Source organism: Bactrocera dorsalis, unplaced genomic scaffold (assembly GCF_023373825.1).
Source record: "Bactrocera dorsalis isolate Fly_Bdor unplaced genomic scaffold, ASM2337382v1 BdCtg041, whole genome shotgun sequence".
In the NCBI taxonomy this organism is placed as follows: domain Eukaryota; kingdom Metazoa; phylum Arthropoda; class Insecta; order Diptera; family Tephritidae; genus Bactrocera; species Bactrocera dorsalis.
The window spans coordinates 54049-79139 of NW_026038092.1; the positions used below are offsets into that span (position 1 = coordinate 54049).

General features: G+C 38.5%; 2 protein-coding genes across 7 annotated transcripts; one reads left to right on the forward strand and one right to left on the reverse strand.

Moving 5' to 3' along the window:
• Positions 1 to 529: 529 nt before the first annotated feature.
• Positions 530 to 5534, reverse strand: LOC105232512 (probable 2-oxoglutarate dehydrogenase E1 component DHKTD1 homolog, mitochondrial). 2 transcript variants are annotated; one of them, XM_011214202.4, is made up of 13 exons: positions 5295 to 5534; positions 4274 to 4397; positions 3928 to 4114; positions 3571 to 3814; positions 3321 to 3482; positions 3156 to 3229; positions 2592 to 3085; positions 2252 to 2519; positions 1779 to 2196; positions 1366 to 1689; positions 1023 to 1211; positions 857 to 942; positions 530 to 754 (listed from the first exon to the last, which is right to left on the reverse strand). In XM_011214202.4, the coding sequence occupies exons 1-13, from the start codon at positions 5419 to 5421 to the stop codon at positions 653 to 655; spliced, it is 2799 nt and encodes a 932-aa protein (XP_011212504.2). In that variant the 5' UTR covers positions 5422 to 5534; the 3' UTR covers positions 530 to 652. The 2 variants fall into 2 exon arrangements, with proteins under 2 accessions (XP_011212504.2, XP_019848204.2); XM_019992645.3 differs by having other exon boundaries at positions 4222 to 4397; positions 5295 to 5468.
• A 2266-nt stretch (positions 5535 to 7800) lies between these two features.
• On the forward strand, positions 7801 to 25044 carry LOC105232513 (protein mesh). 5 transcript variants are annotated; one of them, XM_011214206.4, is made up of 18 exons: positions 7801 to 7951; positions 8207 to 8733; positions 10431 to 10669; positions 10742 to 10929; positions 16305 to 16482; positions 18267 to 18404; positions 18755 to 18923; positions 19021 to 19278; positions 19347 to 19509; positions 19570 to 19743; positions 21237 to 21359; positions 21544 to 21702; positions 21771 to 22515; positions 22579 to 22997; positions 23083 to 23270; positions 23405 to 23647; positions 23717 to 23761; positions 23819 to 25044. In XM_011214206.4, the coding sequence occupies exons 2-18, from the start codon at positions 8337 to 8339 to the stop codon at positions 24334 to 24336; spliced, it is 4344 nt and encodes a 1447-aa protein (XP_011212508.2). In that variant the 5' UTR covers positions 7801 to 7951; positions 8207 to 8336; the 3' UTR covers positions 24337 to 25044. The 5 variants fall into 5 exon arrangements, with proteins under 5 accessions (XP_011212508.2, XP_011212506.2, XP_011212507.2 ...); XM_011214204.4 differs by having other exon boundaries at positions 23405 to 23761; XM_011214205.4 differs by having other exon boundaries at positions 23717 to 25044.
• Positions 25045 to 25091: the final 47 nt, after the last annotated feature.

Sequence of the window (25091 nt, forward strand, 5' to 3'; positions counted from 1 at the left end):
TTAAGCCGCCTAAGCTTCCCTGTTTTATCGCTTCAGGTCATGCTATTGCTTAAATAATTTTAAAATCCTTATTTCTAAATGTTTTCGTATTTAAAATAAATATTTAAACAGAACTATGTTTTTTTATTTTGTTCGTGACGAATTTCGTGTACGTATCTTAAAAAAAAAACAATAAATTAAGGAACTTGAGAAGAGCTGAGCTCTTGGTCAGCCGCTAAACAAAAGTATGCTCAGGAAAACATGCTCACTCAATTTCATTTACCAACATTTACATAATAAAGCGAACCGGAAGGACAGATACACAAAATGTGAGTTATGTTCATACAGTGCCAAGAAACATGTATAACAAGTTTCGAAATAATAACTCAAAATTTCCTTGAATTGTCACTTGCGCGAAGAAGTAGCTTACAGAAAAATAGTTCGTCTCATCATTCTGACTGAATTAATTATCTTTGATTTGATTTCAGATATTACAAACCACTGTTGGTTGAGCCAAAAGCTGCGAGAATATAAAATTAAACCAGATAAGTAAAGTAGTTTCAAGGTAAAAGAAGTCTATATTAAAGGTTAAGAATTGTGTCTTTAAATGCAATAATCGATTTAAGTCATCCGACCTTGCCATCTGAAAACCTTGGCAGTTTGATAATACAGGCTAGTTAAAGGAGTTCGTAACGATTTCTTCCATCTCTCGCTTATGCACTTTGCCAATGCCAGTTGCTGTGGTAGCTGCTTCAGACCGGCCAACGTATTTCAGCTGAAAAGAAGTTAACCAGTAATTGTAGTTGGAAATTCATTATGGTGAATACGTATACTATAATATACTATATATCGCGAATGTATGCATGTATGTATGTACCTGTTTGCCGATCAAATACTCAAAACGAGGGCGTACAAAACTCCAAGGGCCCATATTGCGGTGCTCTTCCTGACTCCAAACAAAGCCTGTACACATGAAAATAGAATATAATATGTAAGTAGTTGAGTGGAACTACATGTCGGTTTTTTGTTGGAAGTTTACGTACTCTTTGCCTGTGCGTATTTAGCTATCTCTTGTTGTAGTTCATAGGCTGGAAAGGGGCATAATGACTCGAGCCGTATGAGGGCCGTATTGTTGATGCCTCTCTTTCGGCGCTCCTCATCTAGCACAAAGAAATGCTTGCCTGAACAGACTATGACTTTACGAACTTGGTCGGCAACAACAGTTGGGTCACCTGAGGAATACAATTCAAAAGCGAAAATGTAGTGCTACATTGTTGTCTAATGAGTTAACTGAACTCCACTCAAAGAAATATTTATTATAAACTAGTATATGGTTAATTAAGCTTTCTAATTCATTTTAAAGTCCCACATGCAAGAATAACTCACCCAGCACATTGTGGAAGTGTGTGCCCGGCTGGAAGTCAACATATCTTGATGTGGCAGCTGGATGACGTAACATTATTTTCGGGGCGACCACTACGAGAGGTTTGCGGAAATTGCGCAGCAATTGGCGGCGTAACAGATGGAAATACTGAGCCGAAGTGGTGGGATTAACAACGTTCACATTTACATTGTCACCATCGGGTGCGGTTTCTTTGGAGTCACACAACTGCAGAAAGCGTTCAATGCGACAGGAACTATGCTCGGATGCGGCGCCATCGTAGCCATGTGGCAGCAACATCACCAAGCCATTTGAGTCCATCCACTTGGCTGTAAAGTTACAACGTACATAACAAGAACTGTTAGTGAGCCGCCGCAGTGTTAGACATACATTTATTATGCAGTCAAAGTAAACTTACTCTCCCCTGTGATTATGTAATTGTCGATCATTATTTGTGCGCCGTTCGCGAAATCACCGAATTGCGCTTCCCAAATAATTAACTTTTGCGGATCGTCTATGGCCATTCCGTACTCATAGCCCAACACCGCCTCCTCGGAAAGTATGCTGTGTGCAATTTCTAGTTTGCCGCCGTTACCACCTTTCAGGTTATTTAATGGTATGAACATTTCATTGGTCTTTTGATCGACCAGCATGACATGACGATGAGAGAAGGTTCCACGTCCCACATCCTCCCCGCTAATGCGTACATGATGGCCTTGATACATCAGACTGCCGATCGCCAAGGCTTCCGCTGTGGACCAATCGATCTTTTCGCCGCTATCCAATTTCTTTCGTCGGCCCTCAATATGGGTTTTCAACAGATGCGGATGAACGTTCTAAAAGACGGCATTATAGTTTAGTAGATTTAAATTATTTGAATAAAAAACTTACGAAATCTTCTGGATGAGAAACACTCTGATGTCCAATATAGTTAAGTAGATTATAGTTAAGACCCGTGTCCCAGATGGTGAGATTATCTGTTGCACTTGTTAAGCCGGTCCATTGTTTCTTAAAGTAGTTTGCCTCGGGCTTATAACTCTCTGATATAGCCAATTCAGAATCCAAATAATTCCAGTAATCAGAACGCATCGATTTTGCCTGTTCCGAGTTGAGCACTCCATCCTCTATTAATTTTTCCACATACATATCAGGTACGGATCTATGATATGAAACATAATAATGCTTAGTAGATTTATTGTTTTAGCACTTTGAATACTTTTAACAAACCGACTTGCGATTGTGTATGATCTGGTAAACTTGTGGATTCGTAAAAGTTGGATCGTCCATTTCATTATGTCCCCAACGACGAAAGCAATTCATATCAATGAATATATCTTTGCGGAATTCCCTTTGATATTGCATTGCCAATTGTGTTACTAAAGCGACTATTTCGGGATTGTCTCCATTCACATGTAGAACGGGAGCTTGAATGGTTTTGGCCAAATCCGAAGCGTAGTCGGTGGATCGACCTCGATCGCCAGGTGTTGTAAAACCAATCTGATTGTTCACAATCAAATGTATGCTGCCACCCACTTCAAAGTGTGGCACGTAGGCCATATTCAGACATTCCTGATTAACACCTTGACCAGCAAATGCGGCGTCACCATGAATGAGAACATTGAGTACTGTAGTACCAAAGGGTTTTGTATGATCATCACTGAATGCACCATCACGAATGCTTTGTTGTTTGGAGCGGGTTTTGCCCATAGCCACAGGATTTGCTGCCTAATAGGGAGATGTGAGGAGAGAAAAATTGTAAAGTTTTGGAGGATAAAATTAGACGATATCCACTCACTTCCAAATGCGATGGGTTTCTTATTAAACTCATATGTATCTTCTTGCCTTCCACCTCCAGATCCTCGGAAGTATCTAAGTATGAAAATAGTACAACAAAAGGGTTAGCGTTAAAATAATTTATGGATTTGATTTATTCAAAATATTATCTCAAAAAGCGACGTACGGAAATGACTTAAAGTATCAGACATAGCCGGTGCATCATCCGGAAACTCCGACTCGCCGCTGAGCTTGTGGAAAATTTTTGCTGGTCGCATATTCAACATCGTCGTTTGGAGAGGCATACGTCCACGATGCGGCATTGCCACAACAATATCCTCAATGCCATCTAATGGTAAAAATAAAGGTGAGTAAAATGTGGATAGAAAGGTTAACACATATCTGATGGAAACACATTTGCTCTAATTTTAACATACCTTGTGCAGCGCTACGCAACAATTGCCAATAGAAGGCCAGTAGACTTTCGGCACCCTCTCCACCATAGCGTTTAACACTTGCAAATCGAATCGCCATAAAATTGTCCCACGTTTGCGATTTGACCAGCAGTTCGGCAATTTGACGACGCGCATCCTCTGAGAAGCTGAAACCCGGCTGCTGCTGCTGGTATCCAAGAGCGAGTTGTTCAAAATGCCGCGATAGCCATTCGCGCTCCTCCAGGCTCTATTGCAATTACCATAAATGAGCAAAGAGTGTCAAAATATGTGTAAATGAAGAGTAGAGAAGAGTTTGGAATACTAGTAGATACGTTGCGAGTATCAGACGTAAAATATTACCTCAATGTAGTCGAATTCCGCACTAAGCGATGTGCCACAGTAAATGTTTTTCAACAACGTAGCCAATTCTATTACGGTTGCAGGCTTCCCTGTACCCAATTCTGGCAAATTTATTAAACCCTGCGGCTGTACGGAATTATATGGAGCAAGCCCATAGAACTCAGGGTTCAGTTCATCGATGGTGGTGCTGTGGATATAACGCAATATTTATTTAAGTGTTTATGTTCCAAGTTAATGAATAATGTATGTCAAATGAGGATTATATGGATGTATAGGTTTTTGTATTATGTGTACCTATATAATGGATATGAGAGAGTGTGTATGTTCGGGTACTTATGATAACAACCTCTGCTGATCTCTGATGCTGATAGGATTGATAGTTGCCAGTTTGTGGCCATGTTTGCGATAGGCCTCGATCCAACGATAAACATTGCCTTGGGCATTCCTCGACTGCAGCACTTCATCAGACACTATGGATGGAAAGATTGACACCATATGTAATCAAGGTTTAAACTATTATTTTGGTTTAAAGTTGTTAGGAAAGATTTAGTTATATTTAAATTTTTATTAATTATGTTCAAAACTCAATTCCAGCTGACTCTCCTCCAAACATCTTATTGCTTTTACTTTTGACTACATTCATGTCTATCAAAAGTCCGAGTCGGAAGAAAGCATCTCTTTATTAGCTATCAATGTGAGACTATAACATCCATGTTTCGGATTAGGAGTATTAACTGAGTTACGTTACTTTCCTTAATACTTTTCTGTAGACACATTTATCTTGAATGGCTTCAAAAGAGCGTAAAGGCAATTGTCTGATCTATATTTATTTAAATGTCGTCGATACCACTGACAAATTTTGAAAAATGTTGAGTTTAGTTTTGGGAGTATATGCAGAGTTCTTAATTTAAGAGAAGAGTAAAGGGAGCGCCGGATAATCTTATCAAACTAAAAACAATATAAAAGAGAATTCACATAAATTGTGTATTCGAGTTTGATAAGTAAATAAATATAAAACAACAAAATGCGTGGGGTCTTGATACCAAAACAAAAAAATATAGTGGCTTTCACAGATTCTTAGGTCTCGCGAATGAGCGAAAAAGGAACTTCAAATGTTTGTGAACAAAACATAGAATTATATATGTTTATCTGCTGAACCACATCTATTAATACACAATGAGATTAGCAGCTGGAGGCTTATCAATCATGTAGAGATTTTATCACTCGAAAATTATAACCACATGAGCTGATTACTTGCGCAGACTAAAAGAATAGAAACTACATACATATATTGTGCCCAACTTATTATAAATATTTAAGATATTCTCTTGTTTGATCAATTTAGTAATTGTTTGGCTTGTAATTACCTCGAAAGACGCGCTTTGGCAGCGGCCTGTAACCATAGACACCCTTCTCACTTTGGTAGCCTCTGCGATGTACCTGCTGAAGGAAGAACGTTTGGGTATGACGCGCAGCTGTAATTTGACGCAACATTTTCACTTTAAAATTATTTAATTTCAATTTTACTTTTTAACAAATATTAGAAATTCTAATTCACATATTTCATGAGCAATCTACAGCTCAGACGATTCAATACTGATATGAGATGCGTGGCTACTATTTAGTAAAGCGTCTCCATTATCAACGAACTATTTTCTTTTCTCATTGAATGCTTCAAAGTTCTCAGTTTGAAATGAGCGTTAAGAACTGAGCAACGTCCGCCACTGGGTATAAGAGATTGTTCAAAGAGAATTCCAAACAGTTTTCAGATCATATTTAGATTTATGCTTCACGAAAGAACTCAAGAAGTGCTCTTGAGCACTAGTGTCCTCTTAATAAACTGCTTAATAAAATAAATAATTTTCAGATCTGAGAGTTAGATGTTGGAAATTACTCAGAAAATTTTTAGGGAAGGCAACATCCTAACTCTAAGGAAATGTCTCCAAAATTCTTTAGAAGCGAATAAACTTTGTAATCTCAGCGATTCAATCTTTCGTTTAGTTGGGTTCAGGGCACACATAAAGCTCAATCGAATCAAATAATTCGTTAACTATACAAAAGTAGAAAAAATGTTAACTTCGGTTGCACGGAAGCTATAAATACAGTTAACATTTACAAATAAAAACTGTTGAGATAAGAACTTTATTTTGATCGTTTAGTTTGTATGGCAGCTATATGCTATATTGAGACGATCTAAAAAAATTATTTGGGGGTTTCTAGCGCTACTTTGGACAATAATCCAATCGAACGCCCAGTGCTAATGTGTACAATTTGTTGCGTGGTGCAATTCATTTCAGACTGATCCACCTACGCAGGTTGAGTGATGCGAAACACTAATTTTCTAATGTACTCTAATGCACCTCTCCGTACTTAAATGTGCTAAGGAGTACTGTTGGGATCTGTTCTGTAATATTAGTAAGTAATAATAACAACAAAGAATTTTTTGAGTATCTCGCAGAAGTGTGACCAGTGTTTGTTTATAACGGGTTTTTCAATAGGGGCGCTACAAAAGTACAAGAATTTGGACAGCAAACAACGCCATATTTTTTCCCGCTTTGACATTTCCCTTCAGTAAGGTTTGCCATGGAAACATATGTATACCATCCCCCAAAATTTGGAGTCAGTGGCCTCAACTTTAAGAGCGCTACGTCTAATTTATGATCGTCATAATCATCCTGTCAGATCAACAATTGAGCGTCTTGTGGAAAAATTTGAATCCACCGGTACAGTAAATCATCAAGACCCAAATAAGTCTCTCACACGTCGCTCTAAAGCGTTGGGCATCTCTGTGACGTTATTTTTGCGAATTTTGCGAAAAGATCTTGGCCTACATCAAAGCGAATGTCACAATCGATTTATTGAAAACCAAGTTTGATTAAGGAGTTATCTTACGAAATGGTCCAGTCAATAGACAGCCTCGGTCGTGCGTTTTGTTACCGTTAGACTATTACCTGTGAGGCTACGTTACGTCTATGGTCTTTGCCAACTAGTCAGCGACAATTGGTGAACTTCGTACGAATTTTGAACGGCCGATTTATACTTGAAAATGGGTTCAGCATCTAGACTTCCGCAAGCGTGCCGTTGGTGGCCATACAAGATAAATCTAATTTCACACATAATGACATCGAATGTACTTTCACAGGAATAAAAAATTTCATTGATATCTTAAACCGTTTTTGTTTTATTTCAAAAAAGAAAAACCATTCCCCTTATACTTGTACATTGTTCATCGTTAATCAATCATGGAATCAGATTCCCTTTATGCTTGTACAATTATCGAAATATGAATGAAAATTTTTTGCTACTAGTTTTATAGACGCACATACAAGTTTATTTAGATTTGCACAAGTTCCTAGAATGTCGATTCAGTCATCAGCCGAATGTATGGCCCATAATTTGATATGTACTGTGTGTATTTTAATGGTTAATGGCGCGTAACGATAAGTGGAAAGTATTGAGCTTGAAAGTGGTAATGAATCATTGAAGAAAGCAACAAAAATATTGGCAAAATTTGATTAGATAGCGGTGTTTGCAATACGTAGACCCGTAATTCCTCTCGAAGTTCATACATGTGCATTTACACACGAAAAGTTCGGATAGTTATCTAGCACAGGGGTGTTTCGAATATTCCATATTCCTTGTATGACCAGAAAAGTAAAATTTTCTGAATTTGTTGTTGCAGAAGAGCTTAATGTTCACATTGGCCTATTTTTCCGATTTATCTCCAATTTTGTAGCGTTTAACAGTATTCGTGGTCGCTAATGTGATATGTGTCGCATATTAGGGCTTCTCAGCACCAAGTGATAAGATAAGATATTAACACATTCTTATAAACACACATACACATACACCATCGTAGGTCCATGGCCAGCGTTATCTCAGCATAAGTTTGACATACGCAGGTGTTTGCATGTGTTGGAGGTTCAGGCGGACAGGTGAATACGGGCTCCTAACCGAGCACGACAACGCCCCAACTTCAGTCTGAAATTTCCGTGGAGTCGTGTTGTACGTGTTTTTCGAAAAGGTGCGTAAATCCTGTGCTAGAAATATAGCAGTGTTGGAAATAAAAAAAATTTGTTCTACTGTGAAAGTGTTGTTGTTGCATAAACGTGCTGATAAGCTACAATTTGGTCTGATAAGGCCTTTAAAAATAGCTGGTTAACGGCAACAGTTAAACTTAGTGGCCAATACAGGCGGTGATGATCTCATAGTGAAGTGCATAAGGGGAAATGTGATTTTTGGTAATATCGTTTAATTTTATTTTCTTCCTCTTCTTTAGTGAAAACACACAAAAACGGCTGCACTCAACGAAAGTGCTATTTAACGAAAAATAATTGTTAACGAACAAATTAAACGAATATATTTATTAAAGTGAAGAAACCCACACACACACACACACACATACAAAAATGCGTTTCAAAATCCTGCTAGCATTCGTGCTAGCCTGTGTCTTGTCGACATCAGTCATTGGAAGCGAGAATTATTCTTCGGAGCTCGACACCGATTCTCAGGCAATTGATCCCAAATTCAAGGTGTCTAACGATGCCGAGCTCGTTGAAATGATACCAGAGATCGTGCAGGAACAAGTGAAACCAACGACTACGACCTCCCCAAGGCCAACAACAAAGACCACAACACAAAAGACAAAACCGCCGAGCCCGATTTCTCCACGCCCTAACAATGGTGTGACACCTAGAAATCAAACAAAAAGCTTCCTGGAAACGGCCGGAGCCTTGAAGGTTAGCGAGGATTTCTATCTCGGCGAGTTGGGCTTCGATATCAGCGACGACAACGGATATGACTGGTGTAAGTTTGATATTGAGATTAAAAAAAAAAATAACCCTGAATGTGTATATGTATGTATGGTATAGCATATTTGAATTTCATTAAAAAGCGTAAAAATGTCTTCAAATTCACTTGCAATGAGTCAGAGCTTACTCACCGCCGCTGTAAAAGTTTTACACTAGCGGCTGCGACTATTAGCACAGCATGACATATGTATTCTATCGCACTTATTCATTTATGTATTCACCTACCAATGGACGTGTGTATATTCCTCAGTATGTTTGTGCACTTTGCGTTGCCCAAGTATGCGTTTAACAAGTCCAGCGTTATCTTATCGCCGCATTCGTGTTGGCAATATTTACTCACTATTTCTTGCCCAACAATCGACGCGAAGTTGCCTAACGGTACAACAAACATACATACTTATCCACGAATGAAGACACCGTTTTCTTGGTATTATTTACCGTTAGTACTCGTCACGATAAGATAAACAAACTTAGTCGAAAATAATGCCAAAGCTTTGTATTTATTTTACAATCAGTGGTTCGTCATAGAGACATTTATAGGCAAGAAAGTCGTGGTTCAATAGAAAAATGTGGGCACTACATCAATTAGTGTGGATCCATGCTTATTATTATTTGGTATTTTTTGATAAAAATTAGTTAAAATTAGTTGTAGGGAAATATACATATGTATACATTTCGAGTGGGCACTCGGTTGGAATTGAGAGTTCTTAACAAAGAAATAGATTTTGAAAAAAAAAGAAAACAATGATTTGTCTGAGCTCTCCATTATTTAGGGTATTTATAACATAAAATATCTCATTTTAAAGTCTTTAATGCGATTTGGAGAACCAAGAAGAGGCTGCCTTGTGAAGATGTTCTTATTTCGCAATGCTTTCCATCTCTATTACAAAAAAACAATTTTTATTGCGCCGGACGAATAAGTTGTTATCCTCACTGCATTCGGTCGAATATGTAATTTCTCGATCGGAAGATACCCGAAGAAGCGTATAATGCTTTACATATTTTTAGATAGGGCTGTGGCTTTTCCGCCCTGTTTATATCTTGGCTATGAAATATCTAAAATAAGTACTTAGTAATTGTGAAATATTACCGTTGCGATAACACGTATTAACAGGAAATTTTAAGCTTTTTGATTGAGTGCGCTAATAATTGTATAAATTTGTAATTTTCGTTTCTTCGATAATGACTAAATGGCCTTACTAAATAAATGTATTATTATACTCGCTGATAACTAATTTTGTTTAGCCAACGGTTAGTAAATGATAATGTAAAGAGCAATGATAAAAAATATTTCAAACTGATCACTTTGCTTGGGAATATCTTATCTAGTTAAATTTTTCTTTAATTTTCCTTATTTTTCATGGACTTGCCACTAGACCTCTTTCCCCGATCTGGTTTTAAATTTCGAGATAAAACTAGAATAAGAATTGTATTCAAACGATTTGAATTTAATGCTCTCCGAGCAACCTACAAAAGTGCGTTTGCATTTTATAGTCTATACTTGGAGAAAGGCGTTAATAATATAAAATTTTATTGGGTTCTAGTTGTATTATTGACATTATACTCGTAATATGAAATTATACAATTAATTTTAAGTTGATAACCGCATGAAATCATATAAATATTTAATCTGTGCTCTTCCGTTTATTAAATTGATGTTTTACTAGAAAGCTTACATTATTTGAATTGCAGCTAATCCCAATAATCCTGTGGCTCCACCAGTTATACCATCCCACGCTGCCGGCGGTTACGTCATTACCTCGCAGCGCTTACAGGAGATTCGTTCGAATCTAATGTACTGGTACTTTGACAAGGACACGAATGGCGGGCGCGGTGATTATCAGTACGACATACATGCCTCCATGACACAGTTGCATAAAAATTTGAACTTTCGTCTACCATTCTTTGGCTTCGTCTACAATTACACTCGAGTAAGTTGAAGATATGATTTGTATGATATGATGTCTGCTGGAACACTGATTTAACATATTGTACTTACATAGCTCTCGCTCAATGGCTATTTGGAGTTTTCCGATCCACCAGAGTATCTGACATATCCTCTGGTATTTCCCATAAAGGATTGGCCGAAGCGTCGTGATCCCTCTTTTATTGGTATATGGTTTTCCAAATGCCGCGTGGGACGCATATATCCGACAGACATAGATCAGCGCACACCTGGCGTGTACTTCCGGTGAGTAAAAGTCATTAATAATCGTATTTATATATGTTTGCACAAGCCTATATAATAGTAACGCAAAAGTAAGTTTTAAGTCCACTTATGAGTATGTTTGTAGAAATACACTAACAATGTGACTCTTCCGGGCCGAGATTTATTCATTTATCCAGAAACACAAAAAATTGATTTTTTTTTTCGAAGTGCCAAGGGATTAAAAAGAAGAAGAATACGAAAGCTTCCATTGTTTTTAAAGCTGTGCCTACATATTAGAGGATTAGAGAATCTTCTCGTCATACTTTCAAACGAGTTGTGGCAATAACACACTCGAACTAAGTCATTTTCTGTGACTTATTTGTAATTTAGTTCTCAGAGGATTAACGCTAACTTTTTACCTTTCACTAACTGCGCATCTACTAGTCCCAAAGTGGTGGAAGTATATATGTGCGGTTATCTGCGACTTTTAGAGCTACTTCGGGATAGTATTTTTCCTCGCCATCAAAAATGAAATAAAACCAAAACCTTTACTAATAATAGTCAGAATTTGAATCTACATGAATATAGGTGTGTTGAATGTACATTTTGAAATAAACTTTGATTCACTCATGCCTTAGGGAAGGAAAGCGGCCGCAACTTATATATTTATATAAGCATTTGGGGTTACCACTTCATTAATATCACAACATGTGCGTCCGTATATGTATACAAAGTATAATAAAATATTTTACACTTGATATTACGATTCGTGCTCAGGCGACTGCGGCTTTCAACATGTCCCACAGAGGGCTCATTTATTGCTTAAATCAACACTTCTGCTTGTTTGTTTGGTGTCAGCAGCAGTTTGGCCTGAAATGATTAGAAAACTTTTGCAAATGTTTGTGAATGTGTGCGCCTGGTTTCTAATCCCTGTAATGTGTTTGAGTTTAGGGTTAATTGTCAGGTTATTGGCCGCAGCGGACTGTGGCTTCGTCAAATTAGTTTAAATTGAAATAATATTCAAATATTGAAAATGCTTCAATGTTAAAGTGTCTTAGTAGTCTTTCAAATGTAGTCGTTCAATCCCTGTGTACTTATTAGTTATGAGCTTGCTGGAGGAGACAGTATTTTATATAACTGTCGAATAAACTATCTCCTAAAGTAAAACTTTGTTTTTACAATTAAACAGCTATCCAAAATATACCCACTTGACAGCGATTCATTTGTTTCGTGAAAAAAACTGTCGGTTAACGATATGTAGCAGATATGTGTTAATTTTATTTTAGGTTATGCTTTCGATATTTTTCAGCAGACCAAAAACCCAATAATAGATGAGCACAATCGTGACGCGAACGTGCTTGATTTCCCAATCATAGTTAAAGAAGTACTTATAACATTCCTGAAACAAAATTCTGATTATTAAGAGCGCTCTTCAGGGAGATAAGACTCACTGGTCTATGAATTACTTACATACATTCTATGTATATTATTACTTTCCTGATTTGTTACCCGGAAAATGCATGAACAAACAGTTTAAGCTGTCTGCAGTAAGCTGTAGTTTCCAAATTTTCAAATCCGAGATGCCAACTTTTTAAAAAGCAAGCACCTGTTAACGCCAAAGGCATAACGGTGCTTAGAAAAATAAATAAAAAATAGTGCAGCTTGCCAAAATTCCATTATCGCAGAAAACTGCAAACCGACTCCGGTGTCATTTCGTTAGTTAGCATAGTTCCGACGCCTTCCTCGTCGCCATTGTCGAGCTTCCGCCTGCTGTCATTTGTTCCGCATAATTGGCAAAAAGTGGCATTCAACTCAGCTGACTGCGACAGCGCAGTTCACTTATTCACCCGCAGATACGCATATAACGGTACACACTTCTTGTTCATCGCCAATTGTTGTTCTAATTGTTTTTACCACAGCGCTCGCGGTAGGGTATGCGAAGTGGTGGCGGGGTGTCGCACAAAACAGTGTAAATAACTTTCGCACGCCGAAAGCAGCGATAAAAAACCGTTGTTTTTCCGAATTATGTATTTCAATTTTTGCTACTTTTGCATTTTTGTTGCGAGCAGCAAAGTGTTTTTCTTTGTTGTTATATTTCAATCTATTTTTTTCAAGTTTGGCGAATCGCGGAGTTGTGCAAAAACCAACGGTAAAACCATGGCAAACCATTGTATTGTCAGCTGCTATGTAGTTTTTCTCCATGTGGACGTGCTCCGAACTGAAACTTACATATTTTCGCGACAGTTACAGTTGTAATTCTCTCTGGCTGGCGCGCAAAGAAAAACCAACGTTGTGTGGGTTTGTTCTTATGAGCGCTGATCTCATATATTTTGTATTTGAATTCGTTTATTATCATTACATAGAAATTACTACTCCAGTGAATAGCTATAATAATGTTTTCCACAGAAATAAATTATTCCAAAAAAACCAAAAAAAAAAAAAAAACAATAACAAAACTGAAAAATACAAATTCATGCAGATTGAAACAAAAGTATGAGACCATTAAAATTCGAGGAATGCGACAATTGCACCTGCTGCCGAAACTGCTAAATGAATCATAATAATTTACGCAGTAATCCTATGTAATGCGATTGTGTCTACACATGTGCGTTCGCACAAATACCTGCATACTTATACACACATTTCCATTTATCGACATTTGCTTAACAGATGTTACTCATACGCCATGTGCGCCCACCACGAGTAGCCTTACTCACAGTGTCGTTTATGCGCTTAACTGCAGAGCTTTAATAATCCTTTCGTATTTAACTGGGCCGACTGCAGCTGAGATCACCATTAATCGCAGCAAGCTTATAAAATTAGCGGCGCGTTTTTGTATAAACATTCGCTGCCAGATTTTTACTGACACCAAGGACGTAAGCTAATTTTCATAGCAGCTGAAATTATCGAAAGCTTCTTTTGCCTCACTTTTCCTCATAGAAGCAGAATTAATGCAGAAAAATGCACATTCCAGTTTCTAATATCCTTTCAAGTAGGTATCAACTACTTAGGGACCGTGTGTGAGTGTTGTCAGAAATATGAGACAAAAGTACGAAGTAAGATCAATAAACTTCTTTTTATTCTGCCTTCACTATCTACAAGATATTCTAGGTAAGAGAAATAAGCAAAAAAAGCCACTAAAAATATCAACAGTCATTGTTGTTGCAGTTTCCAACAGGATGCAATGTATCAAGTGGCCTCTATTTTTTCGGCGAGTTCTCAGTTATTTTACATATCAAGTATAGACCGCGTATAGAATCAGTGCCAGGAGATTTGCCACTGCGATAAGGCAGCGTACCAAAACTACTCACAACAGTGCATTAAACGGAAGTGCTAATTGGGCCCGAGAGAGACTTTGAGCAGCCCACCAACCGAGTGCCATTTGATAATCAGTTCGGCCTTGTTTATTTTTTATTAACCCTCGTTTGTGCATAGACATTTGTTTTAATTTTGCGCAATAATCTGCACGCCGGGCACTTAGAAGAGCCGCTGATAATCGCATTAGTGCCTTTTAAATTATAAAGAGCATACAATATGAAAGCACGTAGAAGAATGACGCTTTTTTTAGTCGCAAGGACTTTGAATTGGCGGCGGTCGCATAGCTGCCAAGCGGCATTAGAATGACAACAATTTAATGCTATTTGTTACCGCACTCGCAATTCAATTGCATTGCTATGCACGCTCTTTTTGTTGTAAAATAGCTGAGCAACTGTGGAACTGTGCAACGGTATGCAAATAATGCGTGTAACGGAAAATCTTCAAAAGCCGCATGGAATTCTACTTCCATTATGAAACGACTTGGCAAGATGTGGCTTGTGTGGGTGTCTGTGCGAGGGGATGGCTCTCGCGCTTGTCGTGCGACTCAGTTAAGTGAGAGGTTCCCATAAGCGACGGTATTTACATACTTTTATGTTTCTTTATTCATAGCTCGCGTAATGGAATTCTAATATCACTAAAGAAGCCATTAAAAATATTTAATATACCATAAATAATCGGGAAATAGGGTGCCCTATTAAACGTCAAATTCCACGTTTTATCGATGATATAGGGTGTAGTCTAACATACTTTATTATTGGTCTTTTCGTATTTCTAATCAAACTTCAACTTATTTTTTTTATTTATAATAATAAATAAATAAACAAACACGGACCATTTTGGTCGACCACTTTTTGCCATTTTTCCGTTAGAGAAATTATTACCTCAGTGTAAAACTTTCATCAGTGTAAATCGAAATTTCCAGAACAGATGCAAACGAACCATTGTTGTGCTTCACGAACTGATACAGGATCGTCTCCTTAAATTTCACAAATTCCACTGGTGACTTACGTGGCATTCTTCCCGTTTTTATACAAAAAATTCAAAATGTAGCGAATTTCACTCATTTTTGAACAGCTATAACTTTTTTTCAGTTTCCCTGAATTTAATTTTTTTAGTTAAATGAAGCTTAAAATCCCACCTTTTCAACACTATATGGTATGACACAGTGTAAATGGAGATATATGACTGCAACGACATCTATTCATAAAATACGAAAAGACTTTTTCGACTACTCAATATAATTGTGTCTTTTGATGTCGAATTTGGTACAGTTTTCGAAGATCATTTCCGCGCTTTTGCTATAATTGCAGATATAAGAAGTGTTCGATTTTGTCGTTCGAACTTAATTTTCGTTTTGACCTTGCTGGGAAATTCTCATCGTAAAGACTGTTTAATGAGGCAGCCATTCAATACTAGCGCTGCTATCACCATTATTAAATTGTTATAATAAAATCTATGGAAAAGGAGCTGGAAAGGTATTGGTTCACGTAAAACAGATAATGTGGTAGTCCACCTGTCACCATTTTGCTAATGGTGTTTTTTTTACCATTTTATCACCTCTCCTCGATTATGCAAATACAAATATACACAGAAAGTGAGAGGAATTCGAAAGCAATCAATATTCCGTATCCAAAAATAACCAAAAACAAAAAAAAAACACACACATCTGCGAGATGCGATAAGCTACGCGTGTGGATATTGGGAAATGAGCCGTTGATGTAATCTCCTTTGTGCACAAATATTTACATGCGGTGGCTTTCCTGGCCAACTTGTTCAATTGTTTCTTTTTCGCCCGAACAAATATTTATTAAATACGAGTTATACGTGGGCCCAAGCGACTGCTTTCTGACCTAGCGCAATATGATTTATGACATGGGCATTAGTAAACAAATAAAATATTCCTGACATGTAAACGATGCAGGTGGAGGGCAAAAATCCACTTGCGCCCAGAGCCCCCTAACCTTTAACATTTTAACTGCCGACTGTTAACAAATATATACTTCTTGATGTATGTACATATGTGATTTTTTTGCTTTCTTAGTTTGCACTGTTTTATTTATTAACTTGGATTTATGTATGGTTTTGTATGTTTCTTGCAGTCTCGAACGTGATTTGATTACTCGCACGGACCGTTTCGGCGTCGAGGTGCGTGAGCGCACCATGTGGGACATACGAGAGGGCGTCGTGGGCGCAGAGACGTTCATACCGAAACATGTTCTTATCGCAACATGGAAGAACGTTTCATTCGCCGGTGGCATCGACAACGCGCTTTTCACGGTAAGTTGCAAAAAATGAATATTTTCTGGACCTAAAAGTCTTCACACACATACTTACATTCAACAATCGCAAAAAATGTTTTGCCTTCCTTCATTTCGTGCTTTTATTGGCATGTGGACTTTGATAGATCGGCGAATGGCTCGACACACAGCTGTGTTCATTTGCGAGTACTTTACAAAGGAAATCGTGTGCTCGCAGCGAGCGCTTGAGTGCTGACATGTCACAAAAGACTCTCTTGAGCAGTCACAACCACTGTCACTTGCATTTATCACGTCTGTCAATCAGTGAAGAATAGAAAAACACGAACAAAGGCACTTACATTTAGAAAACAAGAATTTATTGCGTTTTCAATAAAATGTAAAATGAAATTCATACAGGCCTCGGGTGGTAAGAGCATTAAAATAAAGAGATAAATACTCAATACTAGGCAATGTAACGTATTTATGAGCAAATAAGTTTAAAGTTATGTACCGGCGTTGTTACTACGTGTGTTTAAGTCTGCCTTGAAAACTCTGCACTCGAATGACTTCCGGAAATAGCATCCTTTTTGCTATGCACGTTTAAACCACTTTTATAGCCTCTTCTGATTTGGTATCTATATATTTGCATATTAACTTGTTACAAGCTTAAAGATCATTACAAGCAGACACATGTTTGCAATAGCAATCAAATTGAATTAAGACCAATTATTTACAGTTATTTTCGACCTGAGGCTGTTTTGCGAGCACATAGCAGTGGCAATTCCAAAGTGTGAACAAATAAATTCAATTAATAAATTTTCATTCACTTAAGTCTTCATATCGCTCATTTGCTGCAAGACCGGCATAAATCAAAAAACGTGATTTTGGAGTTAATGCTGCAGAATTGTTCGTTATATCATACTTCATGTTGAGTGAAAAATTCATATGAATACCTCTTATATGCTCCGCTTGAGAAGAGGTGTAAGGTTGGAGTCACCGTGTAAGGTTGTAGTCAGTTGAAAACTTTAAACGCGTTTTCTGGAAAATCGATTTTTTTGACTTATGCCGGTCTTGCAGGAAATGAGCGATATGTAATATTTGTATGAAATAAATTTCTCTGATTTTCAAGAAATGCTTTTAAAAGAAAAAATGTGTAGTACTCGTACTTCAATTAGATTGTTAAGCCAGAAACAAACGATTCTCTCCAGACACTTGGAATATTCTAATAAGGCAATTGATTTTCGGATATTTCGTTTACTAAGTTATTCAGTATGCACAAAGAGTAATCAAGTCATAAATTTATTAGAATTTGATTTGTTATTGTTAATCTTGTTGAAAACTGGAGCCACGAATTTCTAAGTAAGTGAGTAGTACTCACGTATGAGTTTTCATTATTTGCATTTTTTCGCATAATAGTAATTTGATGGCTATGGTAAGAGTATAGCCGTATTTATCCGATCAATTTTGATAGCTTAAAAGCAATTCAAGAAATATCCATTTAAGCTCTGCATTGGTGACAAAAATACGCCAAACTTCAATCGATGAAGCATTGTTGAATTTTATTGCTAAAAAGTAAAAGCAAAATATTGTAGACCTAGTTAAGACGGCTATGGCTTCGCTAATGTTCAATCGTCCCCAGTTAGCTGATAAAGATTTTTATGACAAGGATAAAATATTACTCAACTGGTTGGTTTAGGTCCGATTTGGCATAGTTTTACAAAAATACATCAATGGTTTACATGCACTGCCAATTAATTCCACTGAAAAATATATTTTTAAATTTATATAAGAATCTGTTAACAAAAATATTTTACAAATTCTCAGACAAATACTTTCCAAATGGTTTTGGCCACCGACGAAGTCTACACATATGCCATATACAACTACGATTTGCTGAAATGGTCTTCGAACACCGAGGCAGGCGGTGATACAACCACTGGTGAGGGCGGTGTACCGGCTTTTGTAAGTACAATATCATACATATGTCTATATGTCGTTCGGTTATGTGCGTATTTAATCCATAAAGTAAAATTAATAAGTCTAATTAAAATAATAAATACCAATATGTAGCACATAGGCAATTCCATATGTGTGGTTGCGCATAAATTCCTTAATATTTTTTAACTTCACCGCAAACTGGCATGGGCATAAATACCAAAGCGAAGAGAAAAATGTGACAAGATAATTTATATCGATGTTAAAATGCGGTTAGCCGTGGAATTTAATTGCAAAATGCATTATTTTCAGAATTAAATTTTTTTGTTTGTGTGTTCAGCGTTGCAAACACTTTAAGAGCGTCGTTCATTTTGCAGGTGGGATTCAATGCAGGCAACGGTACGCGGTCCTACGAGTACACGCCCTATAGCCAGCAGATGGTGATACGTGACTTGACGGGGCGTGGTTGGGGCAATGGCTTCCCGGGCCGCCATCTCTTCCGTATAGATGAGCAAATCTTAATTGGTTCCTGTAATAAGGATATCGGTGCGTACTCCCTTTAATTGCATATACTCTATATATAGACACTATAGGTTGTTTATGAAATGTTAATAATGTTATTGGGGTTTTCTGCAAATTATAGATGCTTCGCATTTGCCGTTGACCTTTGCGCCCGAAGCCGGTAATATGTTGGGCGGCACTGTGGTCAACATCACTGGTCCCTGCTTTGATCCGAAGAAACGCGTTACATGCCATTTCGATACCGAAGATGTGCTGGGCACTTATGTGAATACAAATCGTGTTATCTGTGTGCAACCGTTCTTGAAAGCCGAAGGTTGGGTGCGCTTCGAAATTTCAATTGGCAATCAGCGCTTCAAATGGCGCGGCAGATATTTTGTAGGTAAGTGAGAGGTCGGAATTTCGTTTGCTTGGTTTCCAATATAATAAAATTAACCGAATTTGTTTTAGAAACCCCCGCTTTAGCAACGGAGAAGATTTTCTTCGAAACCGAAGACGTCCACAAGAAATCACCCGACCAGATACAAATCAGCTGGGATCCTTATAACTTAACCTCAAACGGCAACGCCAATATAATGATATCACTTTGGGGATACCGCGAAGTTACCATATAGTAAGATCAAGTTAAAAACAAAACCAAGAATTTAAAGTTAATTGAACGTTTTTTTCTCAGTCCGCAACTGGAGTATATTGACTCAATCGAGACTGGCCTAACCAACACCGGCTCCTATGTGATTTATCCGAAAAATTATGTCAACCGCAATAATTACAACAACGATCTGCAATTCGGTTTCCTGCAAATAAATCTAACGAATCCAGAGCAGTATTCCGGCCTGAAGATTAGTCCGTAAGTTGAAAAATTACCTATTGAACTTTAGACACATGTGACGTTGTTTGTTATCTCAAAGCATGTCTGACAAAAGAGCAGAATCTGTTATTTTAGGGAAGATAACCTAAATTATAGCAAAAGTATCAAAGGAATACGAAAGGTTCTCTATTACATAACTTCAACGCGTTACAATGAATGTGCCGTGTATGTATACATTCACATATACATAGACGAGCATATGCTGCGTATTAAGAACAAGTGATGCGTCAAGGTTCACATCCCACAGAAATGAAAGCTCGTTCAATGTTTTTCTTTAATTTCATAAGAAATTATTTGCATTCTATTAAAGTCATTATTTTATTACCACGCGACGAGCTTTTGCTTTGTCTCTAAAGTCTGCATGTGCATATACATACATTAGGGTGTGTGTATGCGAAGTGGCCTTTAGCCTAAGCACTTTACCACAAGCGCATACAACAACAAAGTTGTGTCAGTGTTTTCATTCAATTTGTCACTTTACAGTTTCCATACGTCCACTTGTCATTTGTCGCCAGTCAATTAGGTTTTTGTTTTGTTTTTGCATTTGCATTTGCATGTCATCAATGCGCAATAATTCAATTCGATTGTAAAATCAATTGCCTGTGCACAAGGTGCATTCAGTTGGTGTTAGTGAGTACAGCTTGTGCGGATGCTCAAGGGTGAGTGGCTGCGTGGCGTGCAAGGGTGTGTGTGTTTGTGCGCCATTGAGTGGGCTTCGATCACTGTGCCACCAGTGAGCAAGCTTTTAATGCAAGCACTCTTTTAATTCAACAATACTTAGGGTCAATATTGCATTCGTAATGCAATTACAAAAGTATATAACAAAACAAGTGGTGGTTAGGCGAGTCCACCGAGGCTTGGGTGAGGTCGAGACGATGAATCCTACAACTCAACATATTGTGGCATATTCGTACACAACACAAGTGGTCAATTGTCCAGTTTAATTCAATAAAGCTTCAATCACTACCTATTGAGGTCCAGGATTTATTGTTTCAAATCTTCAGCGTTCAAAATCTTCTGCAACATGTTGCGTTTGGGAATCTCACTCTGGTATTATCCAAGTATAAGCGATTCTAACCTGATGAGTACTAATTTCTGGGTTTGGTAAGGTTATTTTGAAGTCGTCCTAGTTGCCTATTTCAAGTCCCTCGGCTCCGCTTAAAATAAATATTGTGTGGATCTTGGAAATTAATTCATCAGCCAAACTTAGCAACTAACAATCGATATAATCATTACTACATATCAGTACTTGTATATCATGCTATTAGAGTTAAGCCGTTGAAGTCTTCAGCCCTTTTTAAGATTTCGTTTTACCTGCACTGATACTAAACGCCGAATTAAAATCATTTCCTTTCTGTGAAGAGACCTTTTGACATCATTCCCTTTTCTATTTGTCCTTTATTTTGTTTGGTGCATTTGCCTGATGTTCGTCATAACGGTTTAGTACATTTTCCATTTTCTTCTCTTTGTAGAACGCTCTGGTCACGTCCCATCCCTCTGGGCTGGTATTTCAATAAGCAATGGGAGCGCAAGCACGGACTGCGTTGGCCTGAGGCGCTGTGTGAGAATTGGGTACGAAATGACCGCTATTTGAGGTAAGCACTGGAAAACATCTATTGTTGGTTTTTAAGCGGTCGCCACTATGGCAGCAAAATTAATTGCGAGTTGGAGTGTCGAAAGACAAAAGAAATGATACTGTACTATAGACTTTCGTATATTAAAGGCTTTCGAGATTTTAGAAATAAATAATAAGTACGAGTACTCACATATTGATTTCAGAACGTTCACTGGGGACTTGCCGCTTTGTCCGTGCACACTGGAGCAGGCCGTTTATGACAAAGGACGATACCGACCAGATAAAGAGTGTGACAAGGACTCGAATCCGACATGTTTGCGGCACAAAAACGCCATACATTGCGTCGTCAGTGGAAATCCGGTGTAAGCTCACATTCACATACATATATACAGAAAAAAAAAAAAATGATTTGAAATTTCTTTTCTGACAGCGCGGAAGGCGCCGAACAACAGTGTTGCTACGATCGCTATGGTTTCCTGATGTTAACACAGGATCAAGTGTGGGGCTCCCGGCCTCGACGTAATCATAATCTTGGTAAAATGCCTTGGAATGAGGCTGGTAAGGTGCCGACGCTTTCTAATTGGTTCCACGATATGCGTCCGTGGTACTCCTGTTGTCATTGGCAGAAGGAGCAGTCTGTAAATTGCGAAACTTTCCGCTTTGAACGTCGACCCACACAAGACTGCGTTGGCTATCAAGCGCCTGGTGTATCTGGAGTCTTCGGTGATCCACACTTCATTACTTTTGATGGCACGCAATATACTTTTAATGGCTTAGGTGAGTTTGTCTTGTCGCGTAGTGTGGCCGCTGATCGTCGCTTCGAGGTGCAGGGTCGTTTTGAGCAGGTGCCCAAAAACCAGTATGGTGCTGTGATGGCTACCCAGTTGACCGCTATGGCGATGCGTGGCAATACGACAACAACAATTGAAGTGCGACTGCGGCCGAAATTTGCTCGTTGGCGCTATGCCCTGGATGTGTTGGCCGATGGGCGGCGTATTTATTTCGATCGGGAGAGCATGCGGTTTCAGCATTTTGATGGTGTCACCGTTTACACGCCCACTTATCTCCTCAATCAATCCCAAGTTGTCGTGATGTTCGATTCAGGCGTAGGTGTGGAAGTTGTTGAGAATGAAGGCTTCATGACGGGGCGAGTCTATTTGCCGTGGGATTTCATTGTGAGTACATGTTTGATATTTAGAAGTTACGTCTTCTATAAAAATATTATTCGCTCATTTCAGAATAAAACAGCAGGATTATTCGGCAATTGGTCATTCAATGCTTTGGATGACTTTGCGTTACCCGACGGTACAGTGGCCAACTTGAATCTGAACAATTTCCAGCAGATTTACTACGATTTCGGTCTGAAGTGGATGTTGGCTGATCGCAATATTCCGGGTGTAGGAACGGCTCTATTCTCACGTGAAAATGGACGAACTGCCAGCTATTATTCGAATGCTTCATTTGTGCCGAACTTTGTAAAAGAGCCGCAGGACTTCTTGCCCTCGAACCGATCGTATGACGTGGAGCGTGCGGAGGAGTTATGTGGCGAAAGTTATCAATGTCGCTATGACTACGGCATGACCTTGAATACGGATATGGCGCATTTCACCAAGAATTACTACGACAGTTTAGTGAACATAAGAAATTTGAATTCAAAGTAAGCTCAACGGTCTTTATTTTATTACTTTTCGAAGTGGAGTTAGACGAAAGTCATTTTAATTTAACGTTTTAATACTTTGCAGGCGCGTAGTTTCGTGTGGCGTTCTGGAGACTCCTCGCTTTGGACGCAAGTTGAGTTTTGACTTCATGCCAGGCGCCAAGATTGCATTCGAGTGTAATGAGGGATTCGTGCTGATGGGCGATCAGCGTCGTGAATGCATGGCTAACGGCCTTTGGAATGTTCCTGAGTATGGCTACACCTACTGTTTGCGTGAGTATTCTTGCCAAATTCCTTTTAAAAATATTGCCAACCCATTGGTAGACTTTGTATTAATTTATATGAATTACCTTTACAATCGCATCTTATATCCAATTTAAACATATAAAAAACTTCATTTTTAACAGGTGAGGTATTCTATACACGTCGTGTCGCTTTTATTGCCATCGCCATTATTGTGTGCGTCATATGTCCGCTGATGATATGCATTGTTTGCGGAATTTACCGGTTCCGTCAGAAACAACTCAAGGAAGATCCCGCTTGGCAGATGACCATACCACGTTCGCGTGCTTCGTCACGTTCTAACTTGCGTCAGCTGAGTGGACCGGACGACGATAGCGATACGGATGCAACAGGCACACTCAAGAAAAGTAGGTCATATGATAAAGTTTATCGTACGAATGAACCACTACCGGGCAAACCCCGTATTGACTTTCCAGCTAAGAAATGGGATCTGGATGACGAGGATGTGACCTCATCCGAAGGTAGTGAAAATAAAGATACAAAAGTAGCTAGCGATATTGAATACGTTAATAAAACAGGTGACAAGCCGCGTCAAATGGGCAGACGGTCGTTGCGCACCAATTCGGGCACTGACCACGATCAACACGAAGAGGACGGCACAGCCATAGATGAGCCGGCCCAAGCCCATGTGCAGGGACAGGCGCCCGATGTGACGGATACAGCAAACCGAGCCGCTTATAATCAGCCACCATCACCCGAGACGGACGAGGAGCCACAGCATAGCAGCACCTTGCATCAGCAATACAGTCCGACATTTAGTGGCGCCGATAGTCGCAACAGTTCCATGAATTACCAACCGAATGCAGCAGCACAGAATCGCTTTGGCGGAGTGCCGGTCTTACCCAATAACACACAGTTCTTCAATCGCCCGCCATCCAATATACCGACGGGTGCAACGTCTTTGCCGATACGCCAAGCGCCGACTGCAGCGCCGATAACGAATACGGCCATGCCACTGACACAAGATAACGGCTTACCGTCGCCTCCATATGCCGCCTCACCCACACCATCGGTGCAGCGTTCGACCGAGGTGTGAAAGTTTCAAAACAGATTTGGAAAATACGCAAATAAATCGCCGTTTGGGAAAAATTTTATCAAGAAGTTCATACATCTACAAAATAGTAATTATGTGCATCGTAAAATGATCGCCTACTAACAGACCATCCTATCCTATCGTCGTTCGCATTTAAAAACAGCATACGAGCAAATAACTGTAGTTATTACCAATACATTCTAACCTTAATTTGGATACATTCTGCTTAACTAACAGCCAAGTTCAAATCGCACTCATTCACTCATCTATCCGCCTCATTGAAAACCTGTATATGCCGAATAAGTAGTGTGGTGCAGCGCCATAAAAATTCCCGCCTCGCTGTAATGTTCGCTCTCCCCGCCAACCCAGCACTCACTTTAATACTGTTTTTTATATAAAAATATTATTTGCATTTTGATTTAGTTGTAACAATTAAAAAATTAAAAATAATTAACAAAAATTAATATTATGCGTACAGACTATTCATAACCTCAAAATAAAAACCATAATATCAAATTTCATACTAAGAAACATACATAACATTCAAATGTACAAACCAAACACCATTGCTTATGGTCCTGACATTATCGCCATCACAATTTTTTAACTATTCCAAGTGTTCAGAGTTGTTTGCAAATCGTCCACTCCCGTTTGTTAACACCTTCCTTTTATATATATTTTCTGAGTAAATAAATAGTTAAGTTATTAATACGAGCCTGGTTTCACTATTCAAAACTTGGCTTTAGTCTATACGCTCA

Coding starts and splice junctions, on each gene's coding strand:
- LOC105232513 (XM_011214203.4), top strand. CDS start 8,337: ATGCGTTTCAAAATCCTGCTAGCATTCGTGCTAGCCTGTGTCTTGTCG. Junction 19,744..21,236: donor TCCGGCCTGAAGATTAGTCC/GTAAGTTGAAAA, acceptor TTCTCTTTGTAG/AACGCTCTGGTCACGTCCCA. Junction 21,360..21,543: donor CGAAATGACCGCTATTTGAG/GTAAGCACTGGA, acceptor TATTGATTTCAG/AACGTTCACTGGGGACTTGC.
- LOC105232512 (XM_011214202.4), bottom strand. CDS start 5,421: ATGTTGCGTCAAATTACAGCTGCGCGTCATACCCAAACGTTCTTCCTT. Junction 3,483..3,570: donor GTTGCGTAGCGCTGCACAAG/GTATGTTAAAAT, acceptor TTTTACCATTAG/ATGGCATTGAGGATATTGTT. Junction 1,690..1,778: donor TTACATAATCACAGGGGAGA/GTAAGTTTACTT, acceptor GTAACTTTACAG/CCAAGTGGATGGACTCAAAT.